Source organism: Varanus komodoensis, unplaced genomic scaffold (assembly GCF_004798865.1).
Source record: "Varanus komodoensis strain SLA01 unplaced genomic scaffold, ASM479886v1 scaffold30, whole genome shotgun sequence".
NCBI classification, from domain to species: Eukaryota; Metazoa; Chordata; class Lepidosauria; order Squamata; family Varanidae; genus Varanus; species Varanus komodoensis.
In genome coordinates, this window is record NW_025335762.1 from 10,305,757 (window position 1) to 10,330,907 (window position 25,151).

At 48.0% G+C, this 25,151-nt stretch overlaps 1 protein-coding gene across 2 annotated transcripts; it reads left to right on the forward strand.

Annotated features, from left to right (window-relative positions):
• The first annotated feature begins 13,424 nt into the window (after positions 1-13,424).
• On the forward strand, positions 13,425-24,281 carry CAPG (capping actin protein, gelsolin like). 2 transcript variants are annotated; one of them, XM_044437666.1, is made up of 10 exons: positions 13,425-13,523; positions 16,446-16,480; positions 17,642-17,814; positions 18,918-19,072; positions 20,589-20,756; positions 21,079-21,228; positions 21,456-21,548; positions 22,406-22,538; positions 23,552-23,640; positions 24,109-24,281. In XM_044437666.1, the coding sequence occupies exons 2-10, from the start codon at positions 16,458-16,460 to the stop codon at positions 24,172-24,174; spliced, it is 1,050 nt and encodes a 349-aa protein (XP_044293601.1). In that variant the 5' UTR covers positions 13,425-13,523; positions 16,446-16,457; the 3' UTR covers positions 24,175-24,281. The 2 variants fall into 2 exon arrangements, with proteins under 2 accessions (XP_044293601.1, XP_044293602.1); XM_044437667.1 differs by lacking the exon at positions 13,425-13,523 and adding an exon at positions 14,742-14,759.
• The last annotated feature ends 870 nt before the right edge of the window (positions 24,282-25,151 follow it).

Below are 25,151 nucleotides of genomic sequence, written 5' to 3' on the forward strand. Positions count from 1 at the left end.
GATGCCCCTTCTGCTCACTTGTGCAACTCTGGCAGTAGAAGCAGCTGGCCAGGCATCACACATCTGGCAGCGGGCACTGGGGGGGCGGGGGTCCCAGGGGCCCTGTCCCTAGTTTTCTGGGTGGGTGGTGTTGGGAAATTCAGATAACTCCTGGTAGAAAAAGGTTATATGTGCCTTTGTTGTATAAAAATACCTACGCCTCTTTCTCAGAAAGCACCAGAACTCCAGCCAGAGCCTCTGTTTACTGTTGTTACTATAAGAGACAGGAACTCAGCTCACTGGGGGCAACTGCGACATTCAGTTACATAGAAACTGAGAGAGTCAGTAGGGGTCTCCCGGGCCATTTAGTCTGACCCCCATCTCCAGCTGGTTCCACTCATGACATGCCCACCATGTGCATGTCCAGCCTATCCTTAAACACCCTCACCAATGGAGCTTCAACCACCTCCTGTGGAAGCCTATTCCATACCCTCGGGGTCCTAACCTTTAGGAAGTACTTCCTGACATCCACCCTAAATCTTGGTTCCCTGAGCTTTGCTCCATTGGAACATGTCCTGCTCTCCTCTGCAGTGGAAAACAGGTCTCTACCCACCTCCATGTGACACCCCCTCATGTACTGTACCTATATGCTCCCAACAGATCCCCTTGGATTCTCCTCTTCTCCAGGCTGGAGACCCAGTTCCCTCCATCTCTCCTCATATGGCTTCCCCTGCAATCCAGCCACCATCCTTGTGGCCCCACACTGCACCCATTCCAACATGGCTATATCCTTCCTGTAATGTGGAGTTCAGAGTTGAATACAATACTCCAGTTGTGGGCACACCAGAGTGGCAGTCATACCTCTCTCAGTCTAGAAGCCATGCTTCCGGCTATGCCACCAAGGGTGGCATTCGCCCTCCAAGACCTCCTTTTTGAGTGCCATCCACCCCTCCTGAACTCCCTTGCCTTCCAGTACCCCCTCCCAGGAGACCTTCCCCAGTCTGGCCTTGACCAAGGTTGGCCCTCATGGAGTCGCAGCTCCGAGGACTCGATCTGCCACTCGTTCCCATTTCCCAGATCTCAAAGCAAAAGATGGCGTGATCACGCACATCCAGGACTCCCCTCATCTGCACCCTTCTATCAGCTCCTCCCTGTTGGTCAAGACCAAGTCAAGAAAAGGTTGGGGGGAGATCTGGGTCATGGTCCCAACCGGGCCGTGAAGCACGGTGGGTCACTTTGCACCAGCCACTGACCCTCAGCCTCACCTGCCTCATGGGGATTCTGTCAGCCACCCTGAGTCTCTTGCAAGAGGGAAAAAGGCAGGATAAAATAAATCAATTAAAATGAAACGCATAAGCCATTCATCTGATATACTGTAGTGAGCAGTAATAAAGAGGGAAAACTCCCGTTCTGGGGCTTTGGGATCTGTAATGTGGAGCATCTTTTAAAATAAAAGCAGAACTTAGTAAATACATTTTATTACTGGCAACAAGTCTGAAATGCAAAACATTCTTTGGAAATAGAAACAGTAGAGCATAAATGTATTTTATTGCTGGCAACTGGAGACCAATTTAAAAACAGACAGAATATTTTGGTTTTTTCAGAAGTGTGAGAAGAAAGAGTGTGCACTGAGTTTTAGAAACCAGATTTCGGAAAGGAAGTGCCAGAGCTGCTGCGACTCCGACTGAAAGAGCAGTGACTGGGAGTTTTATATTTACTTATGATATCAGGATTCATGGACCAGTTGCTGCCTAGGAGCTATCTGGCTTCTTTCTACTTAGCTTCTGATTGGCCAGAATGCTCATTTGCATTACAAGCGCTTTTCTTTTTCTTTGCCATTAGCAAGTCATCAGAGCATCTCACATGTCAAAGTTGCCTTCCTTTATGCCTTCTGTTATTTGGTTTAACAACTGATCCCTGTTTCTGGGGGGGAAAAGTGCTGAAAAGAGGCAATTGTAATCCATGGGTCCCCTGGAGGTGCTGATTGAAAGCCCTGTGTCAGCCTTCCCCAGTGCAGTGACCCCCAGATGTGTGGGATTACTCCTAACATCCATGGGTTATAGCAGGTGTAGACCACACCATGCTGGGGAAGACTGCTCAATGGATTGGGACCACTTTCTCACAGATACCTGCAGGAACCTGCTCATCATTATGATTAGCACAGTAGGCCCTGTTCTCTGACTCACAAGCTAGAATGGGTAGACTGGTAAGTGCTAGGGACAGGGCTTTCCCAGTGTTGGCCCCACAACTCTAGAATGGCCCAGGGGTGTGCACAACGGGGCTGCATCATGACTGCTGGCTTAAAAATATAAACAAATACTTACTGAAGGCACATGGACTCCAGAATGCATTTGGCTGAATTCTTCAGTACTTGTAAAGCATATAAAAATCTTTATCTGTTGCTATTCATTAATTTTAAGTGATTTTGAGGCTTAGTGAAACTGTTTTAATTTTTCCCATGTGGATTCTATCCCCTCCCCCAAAATTCCATGAATGGGCAGAGCAAATGCACAATGCAGGTCTCATCTTGAAGTATTTTTAGCAAAGCAATGCATCCCATTGGTGAGTTAAAAGAAAATTAAAAATGCTCTCAGATGGCAACATAACTAGAAAGAGAGAAGATCAAACACCATTTGGGAAAAGATCACAGGCAGTCTGAAAAAGGATGCTCGAGCCACAATCCTGTATGCGTTTAGACAAAGAAAATGTGTACAATTCCCCACATGCCCCAGCATACCTGCAGCCCAGTGCACCATCTCATGGCGGCAAAGTCTTTAGCCATCTGCCCCAGAACTGACCAGTTCATCAGATAAGATCAAACGGATGCATGATAACCAAGCCCCTCTCCCAACAAACCACATGGTTATGGCTGCTGGCTGACCATTCTTTTGCAAGCACATACAATTTGTGAGAATAACCAACCAGTCGTGTTGGTTCTCAGTTCTCCCTGGGGTCCCAATCTGGCCCTCTGGGGTTCCACAAATAGCCAAGCCTCCTTCCCCACATCACCAGCTGGTTCCCAAACTCCCACAAACCAGCTTGCAAACATTGGGTGTTCTCCCTGTTCTTATGCAGTCCCCACATTCTAAAAGAGGGAATGCCTTTCCCAGTGCTTATGCACTGATAGTAGGAGCTTTCAGCTAAAAGATGCTGCATTTTTGGTATTTTGACTCTTTTTCCTTTGGCCCAGCCACTTTTGCATTTAGCTCCACCCACTACTGGGATATGGGCCCCCAAGAAGTTCTTCAAAACTCAGTTCAGTTCTCAGGCTGAAAGAAGTTCAACACTCCTGCTGTAAATAAAGCCTGGACCATTTGTTTTTCTTGCACTGAGAACAGAACTTTGGGTACTCCTCTGCCAAGAGGGAGAAAGCAGAACGGGTCCACAAATATTTCCTTACCATGACTCAAATTCTTCTTTCAACTACCCCTTCACAGTTTCTCTCCAGGACTGCCTTTCTGGGTACTTCCAAGAAAAGGTCATCCACAGACCATCAAGGGTAGGTACCCATTGCAAAAAACACACTTCAATCCACAGACAATCCAGACTATCTTGTTTAGTGGTTCAATTTTCCAGCTGCCTATTAACATAACCCCCTAATCTGACTCCATAAATTCATCTCATGAGTTATTTAGGAGCATCTCCAGCCCGCAATACAACAGCAATGGTCACAGTACCAAATCAACATCACTTTTCTAAAGAGCATTTTTCTGGTCTTTTTACTGGCAGCGTTCCTAAGCCAGCATGACATGCATAACTTTGGGAAGTTCAGCTTATTCTTTTTCCCTGCACCACCCCTAGTATAGAAAACAAAAATGGGGAAATATTTGCATTTGGTTCAGCACACAAAAAAGCCTATCATCTACAGAGTTCCCACCACGGAGACAAAAACTTTCCTAGAAAATAAACTCAATAAACATATTAGCAATAGTTCCTCATCAGCACTTGTTGGGAACAAATTATATTGCCTCTTTTAAGCTTGGCATAGTCTGGTCACAGGGTGTAATTTATTTATTTTTGTATTCCGTGTCCATTTGGCCCTTCTGCGTTGATATACACACAGATGTGTGCGTACATACACACACCACACCACCTCACTGGGGTCAGGCAGGCACTTCCTGGCCAAGCCCAGTCCGGTGGCCCCTCTCCATGCGAGTGGGGCTTCCTTGCCATAGATTCACCTGGCAGCAGCAAAAGCAGGCAGACTGGGAAGCCATTATCCCATGCTTCCTGCAATTAGAGTGGCCATGCGTCTTGTTTTACAAAGGACTGACTCTGTTTTGTAGAGCAAGACAGGCCTGGGCAGTAGACATACAAGTCACACGGTTTCCATTTTTCTCTCTATGGCAAGATGCTCTGAGAGTGGTCACATCTGCATATCAAAAAGAGTTCAATTCACACAGAATGTGTATATAGATACACATCTATAGATACAGGCACAACTTTTGAAATCATTTTTATAAAGCAAAAAATATCAGACTGCTCACCATGATGTGCACCTCCTGCCCACATGTTGGGGATTGCATGAGCAGAGCTGACTGGAGCCAGGGGTCAGGCTAGATGGCCCAGAAGACCCCTTCTGCCTCACTTTTTTCTGTGCTTCTACGTGTTGTGATTGGCAACTTCAAGGCTGTGCTTTCCCTTCTCATGAGTCTTCATCTTGAATCAAGTCATGGATTGGGCAGGCCTCCAAAGACGACTTCAGGGTAGAACACAGTCCACAGCCTTTCAAACCACTGTTCCCACCGAAGTGGCACCTTTTCATCTACTTGCATTTGCATGCTTTCGAACTGCAAGGTTGGCAGGAGCTGGGACGGAGCAACGGGAACTCACCCTGTTGTGCATATTCGAACCGGCGACCTCTCGATAACCAGCCCAGCAGCCCAGCGGTTTAAACCACAGCGCCACCTGCAGTCAACTTGGAGAGGGTTGCTTATTTCTTGATACAGCTTCTCTTTCAAAGAACCTCTGGGTTTTTTTCTGATTTTGTATTTTTTTCTGATTCTATTAGGTGCCTGTTATCTAAGTACCTCTCTTGGGGCTTAGTTCCAAGCAGGAACAGCCTTAAGATAACATCCCCTGCTGTTTATGTCCCCTGTTTATGTTTATGTTTATGCCTGTTTATGTGCAGATTCAAACCAGCCACCTTTTGATCAACCAGCCCAGCAACACAGCAGTTAAAACCACTGCGCCACCTGCATCCCATTGCCTTTCAAACAGAGGACTATAAAAGAGCATGTGGCCACCTATGCTGCTCAGGTGTAACAGGTGCTAAGGCCTGACTGGCCTGAAGATCACACCTCACACTTCTGATGAACAGCTGACTATAGTGCAGCCCTGAAGGTGCCACCGCAATCTCACTGTCTTTGACAAAGGAGGGCAAGTTTAGTTGTCTTCCACTCTTTCCGCATGTTACTGGCAGTAATTGGTTCAAGGTAAAATGGGGTGGTATGTGGGTCCCACCTCCTTTGCTTTTGGCCTGCCCCAACCCCATCCTGCACTTCACTGTGATGTACCTTTGTGTTATAAAATCAAACCTGTGCCCCTTTCTCACAAAGCAGCAGAATTCCAAGCCAGGTGACTGTTTAGTGCTGCTGTTCCTTTAAGAAGATGGACTTCTTAGCTGGACTGAGAAGCTGCTGCAGGCTCATAATACTTGTGTTCTCATCAGCTGCAGAAAAACTGAAACAATGGTATCCATTTGTTTCTGAATGGACCCACCTAAGCATCTAGTCCAGGGATCCTCAGACTTTTTAAACAGGGCCAGTTCACTGTCCAGTCACCCGGAAATCTGCAATTAAGGCTCAAATGAGGGCATTTAGGTTAATTTACAATACAACACAAGGATCCATGGGTGTCCAAGACAGGAACACCCAATGCTAATTATAGAACACACAAAAGGGGAGTGAATACTCAGGAAGGTGATTGGATACTTTGTTATGGATAGGAAAGTGATTGGATACACAGCACAGCATCCTAAAGAAAAAGTTACATTTCACTCTAATTAGATACACTTGACAGGCCTTCTAAATTAAAGTTACTTTGAACAGGGCTGGCCAAGTTAAGTAAATAGAAAGGTTACTTGTGTGAACTTACAGGGTTAGGGAGGCACTTGGCAAGCCTATAAAATACAGAGATTACACTTTGACAGTCCCTCAGACTGTTGTGGGGCCAGACTATAGTTTGAAAAAAAGATAAACCATTCCTATGCACACTGCACACTACAAATTATTTAAAATTAAAATAAATTTTAAAAGTCAGTTAAAAAAATAAAAATGTTCGCTCTGCTCACTCAGGCCGCAGCAGAAGCCCAAGATGATGCTGCGCTGCCCGCCGAAAGGGAGAGCGCGACATGAGGGGGAGCCATGAGGGCGCCCTCGCCTCGGTCGAGGCCTTCGTGGCCCCTCGCCGCCACCCCGCTTCGGCAGGCACTCGCCCGGCTCCAGGAGCGGGAGGCAGGGGAGGCGAGCTCGCTTGGGGCGGCTCCGTGAGGAGGGAAGTAATGGCTGCTTTCTGAGGCGAGGGAAAGCGAGGGGCAGGGCTGCGGCGGGCCGAGCGGGCGCCTCCCGCCTCTCCCCGTCACGGGGGAAGAAACATGGCGGCGGCGGCGGCTTGCCCAGAGAAGGCCACAGCGGAGGTGCGGGAGCCACGGCACCGCTCCGCCTTAGCCTGTCCACCCCTGGGCTCGGTGAGGCGGCCACGGTTTGGCCCACAGCCCAGAGACGTGGCTCACATAGTGAAAAATAGATTTTGAAGTTATATTTTCTTGCCTTCTATCCTTTTTTAGTGTCTTTGTCTCTCTCTCTTCCGCCCTCCTGTCTTCTGTATTCCCACTCCGTATTTCGGCTCTGTATTCAGAGCCAGCACATGCGTGCAATGGGGGGTGGGGGGAAGAGCCGACACACACAGGTGAAAGGAACTTAACACTCGTTATAAAAGTGTCTGTACGTGGGCTGTGATTTTGTAGTTGAATTTGCCTTTACCAGGTAATATATTATCATTAGTGACTGCAGGTACTGGGCCACCAATCAATAAAACAGCAGAGATTCAAGCATTTGATCCTTTCTACGGACCCGGGTGTTTATTTCCTTGCAAATTGAGAAATGAGATTCTGTCAGCTGCAGCTCCCAGCCCTATCCAAAGTGGTACACAGCCCTCTGGCCAACACTCCTGCCCTAAAGATTTCGCCATGCCACCTGTACTCTCTGTGTATCAAAAACAGCCGTTCAGGTTCTCCTCCCATTCTGTGCCCCAGAGCCCAGGTACTTTCCAGACTTTTCCTGTGTTTCTACCAGCGCTGCTGATTTGGAGGTGTAACCTGGCTGTCTGCAGAGAGAACAGCAATGGAAAGTCGGCAGCAGGGGTGCCGAGAGAGAACAACTCATTTTTCCAGCCTCACATATGCACAAAAAGCCATAAAGTTCTGGCGTTGCATTGCAGATGAAAGAATGCCTTCCTGATCCCCTGCCAGGGAAGCTGGAATGTAAATAATAGACATTGGGACAATAGCAGCAATTCCTGGACCTTCCAGCTGCCCCAGAGGAATTCGGTGCCAAACAGAAGCATCAGCTAAAGTGATCAGAGGGGTGGCCACGATGCAGGGGCCCCATCCCTGCGAAAGGCACTTGCGGCTCGTGTGTAGCACAACAGCAGGAGTCCAGGAGGCTCTCTGGGTGTGCATGGCAGTCCATTGGGCCGCATGCTTCCCTCCGAGCTGTGATGTGGCGAGACCTCGGCAATGGCCTGGGTGAGGCGTGGGGGGAAAGGAAGGAGGGCTTGGCTCCATGCCTGGTTTTAATCCTTGGCACAGGGTTCAGTTAGAGCCATTCCTCTGCTTCCTTTTGGAAGCCTGGAAATTTTTGTCACAAATGCAGCCTAAACCCCCTTCAGACAGGCCTTTCTGATAAGGAGCAGATTTGGTTACTGGGGCTCTCACTCTCACACACATGCGTGCGCACACAGCAAAGGGAGGCCATGGAGGTATGTATAAAAAAGCTGCCCAAATCCAGAAGTCACAGGTGGCCAATACTTCAACTAGGACCATGCAGAAAGCCACAGAAGAATGAGCAAGATTTCAAGCTTGCTAGGAATCTCCATCAAGCCAGCAAGCAGCTTTGTTTCCTGCATGAGGACATCAAGAAGTCACTGTAGTGTCATTATCTTGAAACCAAATACTCTGTATCTGGGTATGTGACTGGAAGGTTACAAAACTCTCTGTACATGGGCTGGGAACTTGTAGATGCTTTGGACTTCTACCTGGGAGCGTGTTGTCACGACTGCAGGAACTGGGGCACAGCTTCAGGTTCAAGACGATTAGCTCTTTCCTGCCATTCTGAGTATTTATTTATTTATTTGGGTATTTTTACCCCGTCCAAGGCACTGCAGGTGGTGCAGTGGTTTAAACCGCTGTGCTGCTGTGCTGGTCGATCGAAAGGTCGCCGGTTCGAATCTGCACAACGGGGTGAGTTCCTGTTGCTCTGTCCCAGCTCCTGCCAACCTTGCGGTTCGAAAGCATGCAAATGCAAGTAGATGAAAAGGTACCACTCTGGTGGGCAGGTAACAGTGTTCTGTGCACTTCGGTGTTTAGTCATGCCAGCCACATGACCACAGAGACTGTCTGCGGACACACTCTGGCTCCCTCAGCTAGGAAATGGAAATGAGCACCACCCCCTAGAGTCAGGCATGACTGGACTTAATGTCAAGGGGAAACCTTTACCTTTACCTTTTTACCCTGTCCAATGTGTTGCGGGTCTCTGAGTATTCATTCCTTGCAAACTGAAAACTGAGATTCTGTCAGTGGTCCATCCTCTTGTAGAGAATGACAAATTCCCATCATCTCCCTTCTAAACTCATCTTTACCACCTGTATGTTTATGGTAGGGATGCAGAGCCAGGTCCCTCGTGGGACAGATTATATCAGATTGGATCCATGAGCTGGAGATTGGCACCCTTCCTTTGCAGGGTTTCTAGGAAAGCTGCTCCTGCTGAGATTCCTCTGCTATGAAACACATAAAAGTATAGGAGCCCTCTTTTTCTGGCAACTATATCGGGGGAAGAAATGGAAGTAATGACAGATTTTATTTTCTTGGGCTCCAAGATCACTGCAGATGATGACTGCAGCCATGAAATTGAATGATGCTTGCTGCTTGGGAGGAAAGCTATGGCAAATCTAGAAAATGGTCATCACCTTGCAGACAAAGGTTTGTATAGTCAAGGCTATGGTTTTCCCAGTTGTAATGTATGGCTGTGAGAGTTAGACCATAAGGAAGACTGAATGCCAAAGAATTGATGCGTTTGAATTGTGGTGTTGAAGAAAACTCCTGAGGGTTCCTTGGAGTGCAAAGAAATCAAATCAGTCAATCCTAAAGGAAATCAGTCCTGACAGTTCTCTGGAAGGACAGATACTGAAGCTGAAGCTCAGATACTTTGGCCACCTAATGAGAAGGAAGAACTCATTGGAAAAGCCCCTGATGCTGGGAACGATTGAAGGCAAAAGGAGAAGGGGACGACAGAGGATGAGGTGGCTAGATCGTGGCACTGATGTAGTGAACATGAATTTCGGTGAACTCTGGGAAACAGTGCAGGACAGGAGGGACAGGTGTGCTTTGGTCCATGGGGTTGCGAAGACTTTGCAACTGAACAACAGCAACAATATTCTTTTATACTCTTTGTTCAAGGCCCCACACATTTCCCAGATAAATTTCTATTTGGAAATGTCACTTGGCAGATGTTTTGCAGCATCTAAAAAATATAAAGATGTGCTTTGTATGCAGCAGGAAGCAGCATGTTTTGGTACTGGTATCTTTCTTTGGGAGGGCTGCAATGTCACAGGATCCTACAGCAACAAAAAACAAAACAAAACAATGTTGTTTACACACAGTTTATTAGAACCATGACCCATTTGCTTGCTTGATCTAACATCTGCACTGATTTTCACTTGCCCCAGGGAAAAACACAGAAAGACCAGTCTCAAGGGATAAGTGGGAGGAGGGCAGAGATATTTGATTACACTAACTCATATAACAGAGTTGGGGAAGCTTTTTCTTTTGTGGTCCACATTCCAGCCGGCGGCAAAAGCAGGTGGCATTACAGAGATACTTCTAAGATTTGCCCAGTATGCAACTTAATTAAGAAAGCCATTTACATCCAAACATTTCCTACACTTGTGTTAGGGTTCCTTTTTGGGGTTGGTAGTTAAAGCAGATCTGGATGAATAGCTCATATCATATCAAGAACTTGAAGGCTACTGAACTAATGTGATGTGAGGGACAGATCCTGGCTTTAGGAGAGAAGGCCTGGTCCAGTGAGAATCAGACTGGACTGAGAAGCCCGGAAGTCTGCCTTTGGCTCAGAACCCACTGAGCCCCCACCATGCAGTACAGAATTACATTCCTGAGTTATTATATGTATATCCTACCTTGTTTCCTCCACAGAGCCCAAGGCAGCTTACATAATCCCACCTCCTCTCCACTGTATTCTCATAACAACCCTGTGAGATTAGGCCGAGTGCATGATTGGCCCAAAGTTACCCATTGAGCTTCATGGTCAAGTGGGGACTAGAACCCCGATCTCCCAAGCCCTATTCCAGCACTTGAAGCCCTGAGCATGCTGGGTCTCTGGATGCCATGTACCTCAACAAGGTTGGCTGCCCAGAACTGATTGGAGTTGGACTCCAACAACACCTGGAATCCCACAGGTGTCCCACCTCAGTTTCAAAGCCCCATACACCTGTCAGGAATAACACGGCCATCCTAGAGGGACTGTCTCTTGAACACATTTGGGAAATACGGAACGCCTTACTGGGCTCAGGATTATAAGGATCTGTCAGTGACCCAAGTCTTGTATGTCACCGATTTATGCAGAACATTTTCCCCACATATGCAGTCATGGGAGTTAAAAAGCCCAACAACAACAATCGCCCTCCTGCATCTTCAAAGAAAGAAATTTATTGTGTGCAGCACAGTGACGGGACTTTTTCTGCCTAAGCACGCACAGGATTGGGTCCCAAGCTAAAGGAGTGTCCACATTTTAAAGGCTTAAGAAACACTCTTGCAGTTCGTCCAATCCTAACCACATCTGAACATGAAGGATTTTCTCACTTGCCCAGCTCATTGTTCTGGAAGCTTCAGAAAAAAGCCTATGCTGCATCTGGAGCATGGAAAGAACTGCCAGATTCCGGGAGGATAAGGCAACACAAAGAATGACCTTACGCGCAGAAGGATCAGAGGTTTCTTCACAGCATGGTGTTTGCTGTGCAAACATACAATAGGTGTATGCATTGTACTGGCCTGCGTCTCTTCCACAGGAGCAGGGTGACACCTTGTGGTTGCACCATAGAACGGCACAACCACAAAGTCATCGTTTGCTCTCCCCTTTCAAAGAGCCTGGGCAAATGCTGGTACAGAGATGAGCCAATGTGGGGAACAAGTCCACAGAGATTCCAGAGTGTGCCAGGATATATTTAAGTGTGGGTGTTTGTTTGCATGTATGTGCATGCAGGGGGAGGGGCTTATTTTGGTACACACATGATTTCCATGGTGTAATTCATCCTGCTGCTCCTCCAGTTTAACTCCAGAGTGAAAACAAGCTTTGCTGGTGGTGAGTGGTCATCAGACATCTGTAGTTTGGATCAGACAAATACTTACAGTTCTGCTTGTGATTTCCTTGCCATGGAGCTCCATGGAGATATGGCTCATGGGAGATTTTGTTCTAGATTTCCCAGCAGCCAAACAGATCAGCATTGCCCCTCATTGGTGCCACTGAAGAACACGCAGCCAGCAGATGTCTCTCAGCTGGCAATCAGAGAATTTGGCTGGCTGCTGCAAGCAAAATATGGGCAAGATCCTCCTGCTCCTTCTGCTGAGTGGGGCCTGGAATCTACCCTGAATGCTTGATTTATAGACAGTCATCCAAGACGGGAGAAGCGTAAGAACTCAGGGCTGACTGGGAGAATCCTCCATGGAGAACAGAGTTCTCCTGAGCCTCTCCCAGAATTTTGGAACTCATGTGCCCCCCCATATATTTGCAGACCCCTTTCCATCATTCTGACTGAACTGAGATGGTCCAGAGAAAGGGGGCTACTTCAGGGAAAAATGATAAGGATGTGGGGGAAGAGGATCAACCCAATATTTTGCAAGCTACGGTGAAAGACAAGATTGCTTCCTTAGATTCCACCTCCAGAAGCTGGTTTTACTAGAATGAAACCTGACTCTTTGTTCAGAACTGGGGAAGAGATAACGCTCTTCACCATGCCTGAGATGAGAAGTCTTCTTCAGGGTAGGGGCATTGGCAGGCTGTGTGGAACATCGATCCAACAAAGGGGAACAGCTGGGGGGACTCAGGAAGAATGGATGGTGAGTGGTGCTGCCCCCCCAACATCCCCTGAGGCAGTCGCTCACTCGGCCTAATGGCAGGGCTGGCCCTGGTCAACAAGATTAAAGGAAGGACATCCTTGCACATTGCATAGTTGGAGTATGGAGCTTGTTGTGGCAACCAGTGTTGATGGCTCTAAAAATTGACTGCACAAATTCAGGGAAAATAAGTCCCCACGAATATACATTGCCCCCATTATCAGAGTCAGTATGGCAGCTACTGAGCCATTTAAGTGGGCAATTGGATTTGCATTCATGTCCTGCTTGTGGGTTTCTACAAGCAGCTGGCTCATCACTGTGTGGACAGAATGCTGAGCTACTATGACACTTGGTCTGATCCAGCATGACTCTTCTCGTATTCCTAAAATAAATAACAAATTCTTGCTCTTTGCTTAGCAAAATAAGACAGTTTGAGTCGAGCAGCCCTGGGCAGGGAAGAATGTTTCAGCGATCCCAGAAAATAAGGAGTACAAAGTAGGCAAGTCGATACCTTCCATGGATCCTATTTTTGTGACTGTACCTTGAAGTTTGAACAACAGACAGAAACTACTGAACAGAAACCACTGAAATATTAATACTGCTTGCATGCAACATGGAATCACTGATGGACTTCAGAACCTCTGAAAATGTTTTCATGATGAAGCTGTTATCTACAGCAGCTTGGCTCATAATACAGGTGTGCAATATGTTGAAATACAACTGCATGTAACTGGAAGGACTGAAACATAAGCCGGTTGTGTTTCCACCTTTGACTTCATAAGGGAGAAGTCTCTCATTTTCCTTCATAAAAATTGCAGGATGCTTGTAACTTCTCTCCCTCAGCCGCCTGTGGAAGGGGCAAACCCCGTGCTCACCAGAGCAGATGGGAAGCCACTTCAGGGGCACGGCCAGCACACACACATGTTGCGGAGGGGTTCTCCACCACAGAGCGATGGTGATGCACACAGACCACATGATGGGAACACCAGAGTGATAGCAAATCAGAAGTGAAGTGAGTCACCGCTTCTTTGACCATATCTGGCACTTTCTGCATTTTTTTCTCTGCCCCGCAGCCGCAAAGAATCTGAGGCAATGAAAAGTTTGAGCAGAGTGGAGAGGAAGAGCTCCGCCCAGGAAATCTAGTTTTGCATTCCTGAGTTGCTTTAGCAGAGGCTGATGGTGAGCGACTGCCTTGGTGAGTGTGAATACAATCCTCTTCCTTGTAGTTTACTTGTCAAGATGGGACTGAAACACTGTGTGTGAGCAAAGCAAAGATCAGAGCAGATGCTGCCAGTAGCCCTGGTGTGATGAAAGCCGCAGTCACTGGCGGGTTTGTCTGGCTGGGTTTGTTTAGTGAAATCTGGGAAATGTGTCTATCTTTCAGCTGTAATTATGAAGGAAAGATGTGTCCCTCACCCTCTTTCTTTCAGATTTAGTTGCATATATTCCCTCCCCTAGTAGCTAAGAGGACCACCATGCAAGGTAAAGGGGACACCCTCTATTTCTTCCCATTGTACTTCAAATGCCAGCATAGCTCCACCTGGTTTTGTACTCTTAAAATAGTCAGGAAATGACAGTACTACCTGGATTAAAATAAGTGGGAACATGCAGCAAAATCTTGCAGGATATCCCTGGCTCTTGACATAGTGCGCAGGATTCCAGGTAAGAACTGAAGCCTGTTCAAATTTGCAAGGAAGAGAGAAGCTTCAGGAAGCATGGAGAGGAAAAGAGACACCTTTCTTTGCTACCCTCTGAAGTTTCCCTTGGTGGATTAGAAGACTCATGTTGCAGCTGAGTCAGAAGGATCTCTGGAGAGTCACCCCCAGTCGGAAGTGATGCAGCACTAGGCTAATTAGGCAATAACCTGCCCTGGTGTTAGGGCTGGCTTCTTTGTTCCTCCAGAGCCAGAGGGCTTGGGTTTGGAGCTGCCACTCAGAATGTGGTGTGTGGGATTCCAGAGGGTAGGAAAGTGGAGGGATGGCGTTTTCCTTTCCTTCCTCCTAAAGCATCCCAGTGCGGAGGAGAGATGCAAGTCTCAATCCCACTGCACACATCCCCCACAACTGTACGTCACACTTCCCCAACCTGGTATCCTCCAGATATGTTGATTCACATCTCCCATCATCCTGAGTCAGCTCAGGCAATGGTGGGGAGTTGTTATCCAACTCTATCACTTGGAGTGCAACAGCTTTGGAAAGCCTGCTACAAGTTGTGAAAGGCTTTGGACAAGTTAATTTTCTTCTTCCTGTCTAACTATTTTCTTTTCTCACCAGCACCTCTGCTCAGCCTGATCTATTTTTCTCCACTTTCTACATATTCTGGAAGCTCACATTCTGGCTTCTTCCTCTTTCGGTCTACAAAGGGCACAGTACATCTTTTTGCATCCCTAGAGAGTTGACCGAGCATGCTGAAACTTCTCTCTTTTGCTTGGGTGGGCCTGCATTTTTTTTCAAAGCTTATAGTAAGCTCTTGTGGTAGCATATCTATTAGAAGAAATGGTATCTGTGGTGTCCAAAAGCAAAAGTATATCTCCTTTCCTGTGTGATGGGGAGATAAGAACAAATCCAATTTTCCATTATTCTTTAATGGGATGTGCAAGGTGCAAATTACCTAGACCGGACTCGATAACAGTTTGTATGTGTTTGGGCCAAACAAGACATCCCATCACCCCATTTATGCATGGTTGGGATGTTGTGGATATGGAAATTTTGGAAGCACACAAAGGGGGTGATGCACACCAGGAACTTGATGGAGGTCCTTTGACCTCCAGTTTCAGTCTTGATCCAAATAAGAGGAAAGATCTCGTATTTGTCTTCCATTTGTGTCAGTGGAAACCTTCCATGGGGGGACTCAATCTGGACCAGTACTATAGAGGGAGGGAAGGAATTAGCAGTGGAGACAGGTAACCTCAGTGTCAGTGGGGTTCCTTATCTATTGCAGCTTTTACCCTGAGCCTATCTGTGGTGCTGAACTACATGCCCCAAACAGGTTTGCCACCATGGAACAGCAAGGATAGCTCCAATAAAGCTCAGGGTAAAAGCTGCATGGATAAGGAGCACTACCACCATATGAGTCACTGGCCTCCCCGTGTCTTCTCCAATTCTCCCCTCCCTACATACATCCCTTTGCCCACCAGCCCCACCCCAACACACCAGGCTCCTAATCCAGAAAAGTTCCCCTTCATTGCTTTGCTTTTTAAAGCCATTGAAGGTGCAATCCTATGGAGGTTCGAACTGGAAAAATGCAGGCAACCCCCAGCAGGCCCCAGTCAGCCAAGACAGGAGTTGTGGGACCTTTTTCCGTCTGAACCTGCTCAGGATTGCATGCTAATTCAACTGCGGCCGATGCCGTCTTTAAGGTGCCACAAGACTCTTTGACTTGTGCAGCAGGTTAATCCCACTGACAGGGAAGCTGCAGCAGAGTGTCTCAGCAAGGGGTAGGGAGAGAATTTAGAAACAGGGTTGCACCTAAGGGGACAGCAGAGGCAGAACTCACCCAGTATGAATCACAAGTCTAGATTCCTTTCCAGCAGTGTGTTGACTTGCTTCCAAATGAGAAAGTTACTGGCAAGAGCCCTGGCTGCCCTCCCCCGCTGACCACAGCCTGGCATCTTGCAACGGCACCATGGCTGATGTGGTCTTGAATGCAGAGGCTGGCCGGTCAGGAGCCAGCAAGGGTGTGGGGCACATGACCAGCCTCCACTGGCAGTTAATGCTGTAAAACACCAGTCTCTTGCAAATGCTACAAGCAGCAGGGGCAGCATGAGGAAAGCCCAGCTGGATCAGTCCAAGGTTCTTCGGTTCAGCAAGCTCTGCCGAACTGTGGCCAGCCAGAAGCCAACAGGAAGCTTTCAGGGAGAACACAAAGGCAATGGTCCTGCCCCATCCTTCGTATTCAGAAGCTGATCTTTGAAGACATGCATAAGAATGTACAAAGGGCCTGATGAAGCAGACCAGAGGCCAATCCAGCTCAACATCCTGTTTTCTGCAGTCCTGCGGCTTAACCAGCATCCTGTCTGCAACAGTCAAAAGCACACAGATCTGTGTAACATTTGCAGAGGTGGGGACTACCTCTGTGGCATGTTTGATACCCCTAACTAAGATTCATTTCTCACCAGATCCCTGGAGCCATGTACACAGCAGTCCCCAAAAGGTAACAAACTCTTTCGATTCTTCCCCCACCCAGAGGCTGATAACCATTTTATTAAACAAAAGATTTGTGGGGCAAGGGGGAGGGAAAAGACAACTTCTCTGGCTCGTAGGGTTGGATCAGCACAAGCGTCCCTCTGGTCCACCATTCTGTCCACACTGTGGCCCATCAGCTTCCTGGGGGAAATCCACAAGTAGGACGGAGGTGCCACACGACACAAAGGTTGTGTTCTGGTGACTAGGACAGGTGCTGAGGACAGCCATTGATCACCTTATATCTCATCCCTGCCTTCTGCACAGCAACTCTTTCACTTCACTCCCTCACCCAACACATCGTTAATCTAAGGAATCCATTTATTCAAGATGTAGTGACGGCCACCACGTTGGAAGGCTTTAAAAGGGGATTGTATAAACTTGTGGTGGAGGAGGCGGCGATCCACGGCTCTTAGTCCAGAGGGCCATGTGTCACCTCCTGGTTCAGAGGCAGCAATACTAGTTGCTGGGGCACATGGACGAGAGCAGGGGTCCTCAAACCTTTTTGACAGAGGGCCAGCTGAAAGGTGCCGGTGCCGGTGCCGGGCGCGGGCTGGAAAGGCGGTGCTGGCGACGTGCGCAGGCTGGCAAGGGGGCGGAGGCAGGGGCGGCACGTGCGGGCGCTGAGTCAAGGGTGGGGCGCGCGGGGGTGGCGAGGGGAGGCAAGGTGGGGCGGCACGCGCGGCACGCGCGGCACGCGCGGCACGCGCGGCGAGGCAGCGGCTGGCTCGCTTGGAGATCGTTTTCTCCGAGCGAGTCCAAACCGGTCTTCATGTGAGCCAGCCGCTGCCTCCCTGCACGCGGGGCGCGGCAAGTCTGAAACCTCTGAGGCGGGCCAGATAAATGGGCATGGTGGGCCAGATCCGGCCCGTGGGCCCTCGTTTGAAGACCCATGGACTAGAGGGCGCTGTTGCACCCATGCGCTTCTTATTGGCTTCGCATGGGCAACTGGATTGGTTTTTTGTTTATTAGGTTTATATTTTGCCTTTGGTTGAACAGAATGCTGGGTTACATGGACCTTGGTGTGATCCAGCAGGGTGGCTCTTGTGTTCAGGACATGCATCTTATTGTCTGTTTCTGTTTTGTCCTCTCCATCCTCCAATTCATCTCCTCCTTCCATTCTGGCTGGCAGTGGCTCTCCCTTCGATGCTTCTGTTAAAGAGCCAGGCCTACATATCTGGCGAGTGGAGAAGATGAAGCCCGTGTCTGTCCCCGAAGAGATGAAAGGCATCTTCTATACTGGGGATTCGTACCTAATTCTTCACAATGGAGCTGATGAACACTCCTGTGTGCACATCTGGATTGGTGAGTGTTGGCGAAATCCAGATGAATCCTGGGAGAAAAGGTTGCTAATATGTGCCTTTGTGTTAGAAACTCAAGCCTGCAACATCTCTGCATCTCTTTCTCAGAAAGTACCAGAATTTCAGGACAGGCTTCTGTTTAGTGTTATTTTCAAAGCTGTTCCTTTAAGAGATGACTACTACTTTTGTTTGGAAAAGCCTTTGCAGAAGGGGGTTCCCAAGGAAGGTTAACCCCTGTCTATCCTTGTTCTAAGAGCAAACAGACTGTTAAGGCTGCCAGACAAGTTTTTCTAGCAGTATTACAGTCACCTTCATTTACAGGCCAAGACTATCAATAATCCCGGTGCCTCAGGGTTAACCTCTCACCTTCTTTTGACTGTGTCCCTCTTATTTCATCATCAACTGCCCAGACAATAGATATTTCACCTGCCCTAGTACAGCACAGATGGTCAGTCCACACACACACAGGATGTTTGAAAGTGGCTGAGAAGGGACCTTCTTCTACATTATCCTCTTTGTGTCCCTATCAGGTGGATTGAGGGCTGTGGCTACTAAGGAGAAGGCCTTCTTGGTGGTGGCATCCAGGCTCTGAATGGTGCTAACTTCTAGTGCCTTCTCTGTGTTCTTTTCAGTGCGGGTTAAGACCTGCTATTCACGGGGGTTTTTAGAGGAACTCTGAGCTCCCACTGTTTTCAAATGAGTTCCAACCTGAGCTGCTAATTGTTTTGCATTGCCTCTGCTAGAAGAAACCGTCAGGGTCTCTGGCAGGGCACTCCAACTCCCCATTCCTGGTTTTTCTTTTTTCGTTTTCATTTTATGCACAATCTGCCTAATCTTCACTGGGCTGGGGCAGAGGATTGAGAAGTTCTGGCCCTCCCTGAGGCATTTGGGAAACGTTTGTTTGCCCAGCTTGCTGATGCTTTCCTTTTGTTTCCCTGGGTCCTTACATCGTCCTGTTTCTGTTGGCATTCACTGCCTGACTTCACCATTAGAGGGGAGAGATACATAAGCTAGAAATAGTTACTAGAACAATCTGCCAGTAGCCAGAAGGTTGAATTTTCCTCAAAAGTGGAACTGTCAGATCCTTGCTGTCTCCTCTTCTCCCAGGCCAGAATTCTTCCCGCGATGAGCAGGGGGCGTGTGCACTGCTCTCTACCCACCTCAACTCCTTCCTGAAGGAGAAGCCCATCCAGTACCGGGAAGTGCAGGGCAACGAGTCTGACGGCTTCATGGAGTACTTCCCCCACGGGATCAAATACCAGGTGAGAGAGCCCCAGCCTGACATGCTTTCCCACATCGCTGGCCTTTCTGAGGCTGCTCACTGGGAGCACAACCGGTAGGAGTTGGGGCTGATACCATTTTGAAGCAGCCTGAGTGCGCCACTAATAAGGTGCATAAGGTGTTCTCTGTGCGGTGCTTCAAACCTGCTGCTTTAGCACAACTTCTGCCTCCAGACTCTGTGGGATTAAGACCATCTCTTTGACACACACGTGTGTGTGTGTTACGGGGGTTTTGTTTCTCTGCATGTCTATACGTTCCACTATACAACCATGAGGTGACACTACAATATAGCCAAATGGCAAAAAAGAGAGGTGCTCCTCATAGCACAATTCCCAGGTAATATTACAATTTTGTTCACTTTAAAAGAGCTAGAGAAATATTTCGAAAGTACAGCAAAGACCCTGGAGGAGGACAGCATCAGGCAAAGCACCCGCAAATGAAGAATCACGAGCACATAAGAAATGCCACAGGGACGGTGTCCTTATGCTATTTCTGTGACATACAATCTGCCTTATTTGCAGAAAAGGGGACTCGGGCGGCTCACTCAAGTTCCTCAAAAAAGCCATAGCATATTAAAACAAGCATGTACCACACCCATGGCAGTATAGTCCTTAAAACAACAGTTCCCTCCTCACTACCCCAATACTAACATTAACCAATATTAACCAATAGGAACAGTCCATTTCTGGGAAAAGTGGAATAGCATTAAACCCAATGAGAATAGCGTATTCAGCTGAAATCCTTCTTGAAAAGCCATGTTCTTACCAGCCATCTGAAGCCATGAAGATGAAGTGAATGACTAGATTTCAGGTGCTTGTTTCCAGCAAGGCTTTTGTCATCTAGTCACCATGTTTCACGCATGCAATTTTACAGGTGTTCCAGATGTCATCGTCAATTGTTAACTCTCCCATGTTTTCCCACTGCTTCTTCTGCCATTTCTTTTACCGCAGAATGTCCATTAATGAGAAGGCAGTGCATTGTCCTCTAATGAGCAATTCCAGGAGCCATCCATCTGGAAACACCAGATCTCATCTGTAAATATATTCAAACATACTGATTATTCAATCCAACCTACCTCACAGGGCTGTTGCATAGGTAAAATGGGTGCGGAGAGAGCTATTTTATTTGTTTAGTTTTACATGTATAGCCCACCTGTTTTCCTCTTGTAAAGAACCCAAGGAAGAAATCTTTTCATCCTCAAAACAACCCTGTGAGGTAGATTAAGCTGAGAATCCACCACTGGACTTTCTGGTTAAGAGAGGAACAGAACCAGGTTCTCCTGAGTCCCAGCCAACACTGACCTTGCTGGCTATGGATGCTAACTTGACCTCTATGGAAGATAAGAATATAACCACACTAATGAACTAAGACGGTGGTTTCCTTGCATCTTTTCCCTCCTCAAGCAGGTCTGACTTTTCCCTTGTTCTGCCTCCTATCTCAAAGTGCCTCCTAGATTCTGCTGCTTTCTAGACCTGAACCTTCACCTGTGCTCCACAGGAAGGCGGTGTGGAGTCTGCCTTTAACAGAACCCAGGCCAGCCAACAGCCCGGCCTTGTCCGCAAGCTCTACCAAGTGAAAGGGAAAAAGAACATCCGGGCCACGGAAAGGGAACTGAGCTGGGACAGCTTTAACACTGGTGATTGCTTCATCCTGGACCTGGGTGAGGTGAGTCTGGAGAGAAGAGGGCAGAGGCGCATTGCCAGTGCTGGAATCAGGGCTCAGCCCTACTGAGGGCTCACAGCCCAGCCAGGCAGTCTGAACTGTTCCTGCTGCCCCACCACACGCTCCCTCTGGCCCAGGTAAGTGTGGTGGTTAGAAGGAAGGGGAGCAGGAAATGCCAAGGGCTTGCTTGTGGGCTTCCACCCTGTCAAGCAAGCCAGTGGTAGCAAGGATGAGGGCAGCGAAAAGATGGAGGGAGGGGGCTCCCTGAGGCACAACTTGCCCTCATGGCAGGGGCAGGCTTCCATCCTCTGACTTCTCATTTCAGACCATCTTTACTTGGTGTGGGGCAAAATCCAACATCCTGGAGCGCAACAAAGCTCGTGATTTGGCAACAGCGATTAGGGATAGTGAGAGAAAAGGGAAGGCCAAAGTGGAGATCATTGCCGACGGCGAAGAGCCACCAGAAATGACCGCGGTAAGATCCTTGCAGAAGGGGAAGCCATACTGGGGGGAGACAGTGCATCAGTCTTGCGGAAAGTGTCGTTATAGGCTATGCAGTAGAGATGGGGGCTTTTTGATGGTGGCCCCATATTTGTGGGACTCCCTCCCTATATATTTCCTACCAACTTTACTGGCTTTTAAAAGGCCCTCAAAAACCACCTGTTTGGATCTGTTCTCAGCATTCCCTGTTGCTTATTCTAGGTCCTGGGTCCTAAGCCAGTTCTGAAAGAGGGCAGTCCTGAGGAAGACATCATTGCTGATCAGAAAAATGCAGTCACAGCTGCATTATACAAGGTAATAACTCAAAGAAAGCCCCGAAGTGTACAGCAGGTTTCGATTTTGTTGCCCTCCGCTGCAAGACTGTCCTCCTGTGGGGTCCCTCTGACATCAGCGTATCTCCCTTCTTCCCCCATTCTGTGGATGGGAACGTGAACTGCCTACCTTCTTTCTGCACCATGCCCCAGCGTGATGCATAAGTCGGGGGCATTGTAATCAAAATGAAAGGCACTTCACAGACCCAACCAGCAGCACAATGGGCTCTGCGGGGGCCTTGGCTGCTGCCCAGGCATGCTGGGTGCTGGTGCCACTTATGCTTCCGGGGTGCCTAAAGATCCATCTAGTGCACTAGCTTGTTTCGAATGTGGCTGGGCAGATGTAACACTTGACGCAAGAGCCCTTCCCAAATGTCTGTCACCACAAAATAATTACTATCAGGTTTCACTTATCCATCCAGACTATTAGCCATTGCTAGACCCAGGACTTTGTCTAACCTCCTTTCAAAGCTATCTGTGTCAAGGGCAACAAGGGTGGCAACTTCTGGCCCTCCAGACGTTTTGGCCCACAGCTGCCATGATTCTTCACTGCTGCCTATGCTGCCCAGAGCTGATGGCCGAAGTATCAGGTGGGCCAGAGGTTGAAGTGCCCTGAATTTACCACCAAGCATTTCAGGGGGCGACAAGGCCTACGGATTCTATTGGCTTTACCAGCATCATGCAAAGCTGCAAGCAGCTGACTTCTCTTCCAGCCACTATTTTGTACCTAGTGATGCACACACTCCAGCCACTACTCTGAGTCAGGATCTAGCTGGTGGGATCCTGCAACAAGTAAGACCCCACATGCTTGCCTCCTTCTCTTTCTTTCTCAACTCCCAGGTCTCGGATATGACAGGGAAAATGAGCCTGACGAAAGTCTCGGAGTCCAGTCCTTTCTGCCAGGACCAGCTCATCCCAGATGACTGTTTCATCCTGGACAATGGCCAGTGTGGCAAGATCTATGTTTGGAAAGGTAACAGATCCCAGATGCCTCTAGGAACAACCTCAATGCCTAGTCGAGGACCAAACATGCAGAATAAATGTCCAGTTAAGAGTGGTACCAGCTGGGAGGCCCGACTGTGTGGTGTGGACCATTCGGATGCATTCTTCCAATGGCTCTGCAGTGAAGTGCTTGCTCTAAAGCAGGGGGTCTCTGGTAGAGAAAAAGGGCAGTGAGACTCTGTTGGAGAGCCTGCCAGTCAAGGTTACACAACCTGTAAGCCACCTAGGAAGGCCTTGGCAGTTATAGGTGGCCTATAAATGCATGCATGCATGCATGCATGCATGCATGCATGCATAAATGTTTATCCATCCAGGTTAAATAAACAAACGTGGAGTCAGGTAGGCAAATCGTTTGTCCTGGTTCAAGGCAGCTTCCTATGCCCTGGTGTGTCTTTTGCATTCGAAAGCTGTGAATCTATGCCTATATGAAGTTGATGTAGCCCACAAAAGTTATTACTAGCCCGCTTGGGGGTGTCAGAAGAGGGACAGAAAACTGTCACTCCACCAGTGACTAGATGCAATTCCTGCACTGGGCTTGGGGATCTTCTTTTCCCAACCTGCTTTCTAACCCGCATACCACTCCTTGTCTTCTTTGGTGATCAGGCAATTGTTTAACTACAAGGCTGGTCTAGAAGGACCTTCTCTGTGGTGGTGCCCCAATTGTGGAATTCACTCCCTGGAGAGGCTCTCCTGGTGCCATCATTTTATTCTTTTTGGCACCAGGATAAAACCTTTATTTCCCCAATGTTTTAAGATTTGATCATCTTGACAGGGGTTTTATTGCTGTTAGGAAATTTTATTAGGATGCTGTGTTTGATTTTATATTGTTTTATTGTTAATCCATCCCAAGACTATGCGATGGGATGGTCTAGAAAAGTTTTAAATGAAACAAACAAACAAACAAACAAACAAACCCAAATTCAGCCCTGCTTGTCTAGTATCATTGTCTCTCTTAACCCTTCTAACCCTCCCTTCCATGAGCAGGTCTGAAAGCCAATGAGCAGGAACAGCAGGCAGCTCTGAAGGTGGCAGAAAATTTCATCTCCCAGATGAAGTATCCCTTGAACACACAGGTGAGTAAGCAGAGGTTGCACAAAATTCCCAGAAGGCTCCCGTAAAGGAAGACCACCCCTCCGGTTCTGGGTGCCATGCTTTACAAAACAAGCAGACCAGCAGGGGTAGCAAATTTTAGGTTGGGGCTGGCAGTAGTTGAAGTCCAAAATATTTGGAGAGAACCTAACTGGAAAAGGTTGTAATAGACAGATCCATGGGCACCTTCTGCCAATGTCTAATTCCCCTTTTTCAGACAGTGGCCATCCCCAAATTTTGTGGCACCAAGTTCTAGCAGTCACTTCTATATCGTGTGAAGTACTTGCATTGGCCCAGAAGTACGGCACCATTCCCCGGGAAGGAGCTGAAAAATTATCTTGAAGAAGTTATCTTTGAAGCACTGCTCCTCTTCTTCCTACCCAGTGGGACAACACTTACGTGTGTGTCCTCATGAGTTGTCCTCGTGACACGTGCTTTAATCCCTCTTGCAGGTGGAAATCTTGCCGCAAGGCCGTGAAAGCCCACTCTTCAAACAATTCTTCATCAACTGGAAGTGAAACTCAACTCTAGCAACCTTGAGCTAGCAATCTTCCGTACATGTGCCTTACTCTGCATCAACTATTATGCCTTATTAAACTGGAGCTGCTGCATCCTTTCGAACTGGCTTCTTTGTCTGAAGTTGCTTTTGTCCGGTTCCTTGCACTCCAGACCCAACAGGGGAGTGTAGCTGAGTTACAGCACATGTACATTGCATGCAGAAGTCTGAGCTTCCACCCTGGCAGCTACAGCTGGGTCTCAGAAAGACCTCTGTCTGGGACCTTGGAGAGCCGCTGTTAATCCGAGTGAAATGTTTTTTCCCTTTGCTGTGTCTGATCCTTTAGGTGTGTCAGGAAGGGGGACTACAACTTCAGTGATGTACACTGATGTTCCTAGCCTTGGGACCGTTTCCAAATCACAGGGTTGGATCCAGACTTAGCATGGATTAAGGGCACCAATAGGAATGGACTTCCACACGTTATCCTTCTTAGAGAAACTCCTACAGTCCCCTGAAAATGCTGCACCTTGCTTGAATGGGGTGAGCTGTGGCATAGGTGGGGAAGGGGAACCCCAAAAAATGGGTAGAGAGGCCTCCTGTAAGCAAAGTTCTTTTTAAAGGTAGGCCATCCTGAACTCAACCCACTCACCCTCGCTGCGCCTTTTGCGGCCCCTGCCAAATTCAGTGCAGGCAGAAACAACAGGGAAATGGTGCTTTTTTAAAATGGCAATTTTAACCCCAAAGAGCACTAAGCAGGACAAACTCAGCTTCAGAACCAACTAAATTAGAGCTGTTTTGCCTGAGGTTTCCCTCCAGATTCTTTTGGGTGGCTAACAGAGAACTCAACAGCCTGTCAGCAAGGGTAGCGGGTGAAAGGGCCTGGACACTTCCCCCAAAGATACACAAATTAAAAAGGAAAGATATCAGGGAGTATACATTATAGGTTAAAAAGTCAAGGGTTTAAAACGAGGACTAGACTGTCCTCTACAAAGGATAGAA

Excerpts from the sequence above, each read along its gene's own strand:
- CAPG (XM_044437666.1), top strand. The coding sequence starts at position 16,458 with ATGTACACAGCAGTCCCCAAAAG. Across the intron at positions 16,481-17,641 it reads TACACAGCAGTCCCCAAAAG|TGGCTCTCCCTTCGATGCTT; the intron begins GTAACAAACTCT and ends TCTGGCTGGCAG. Across the intron at positions 23,641-24,108 it reads AGTATCCCTTGAACACACAG|GTGGAAATCTTGCCGCAAGG; the intron begins GTGAGTAAGCAG and ends TCCCTCTTGCAG.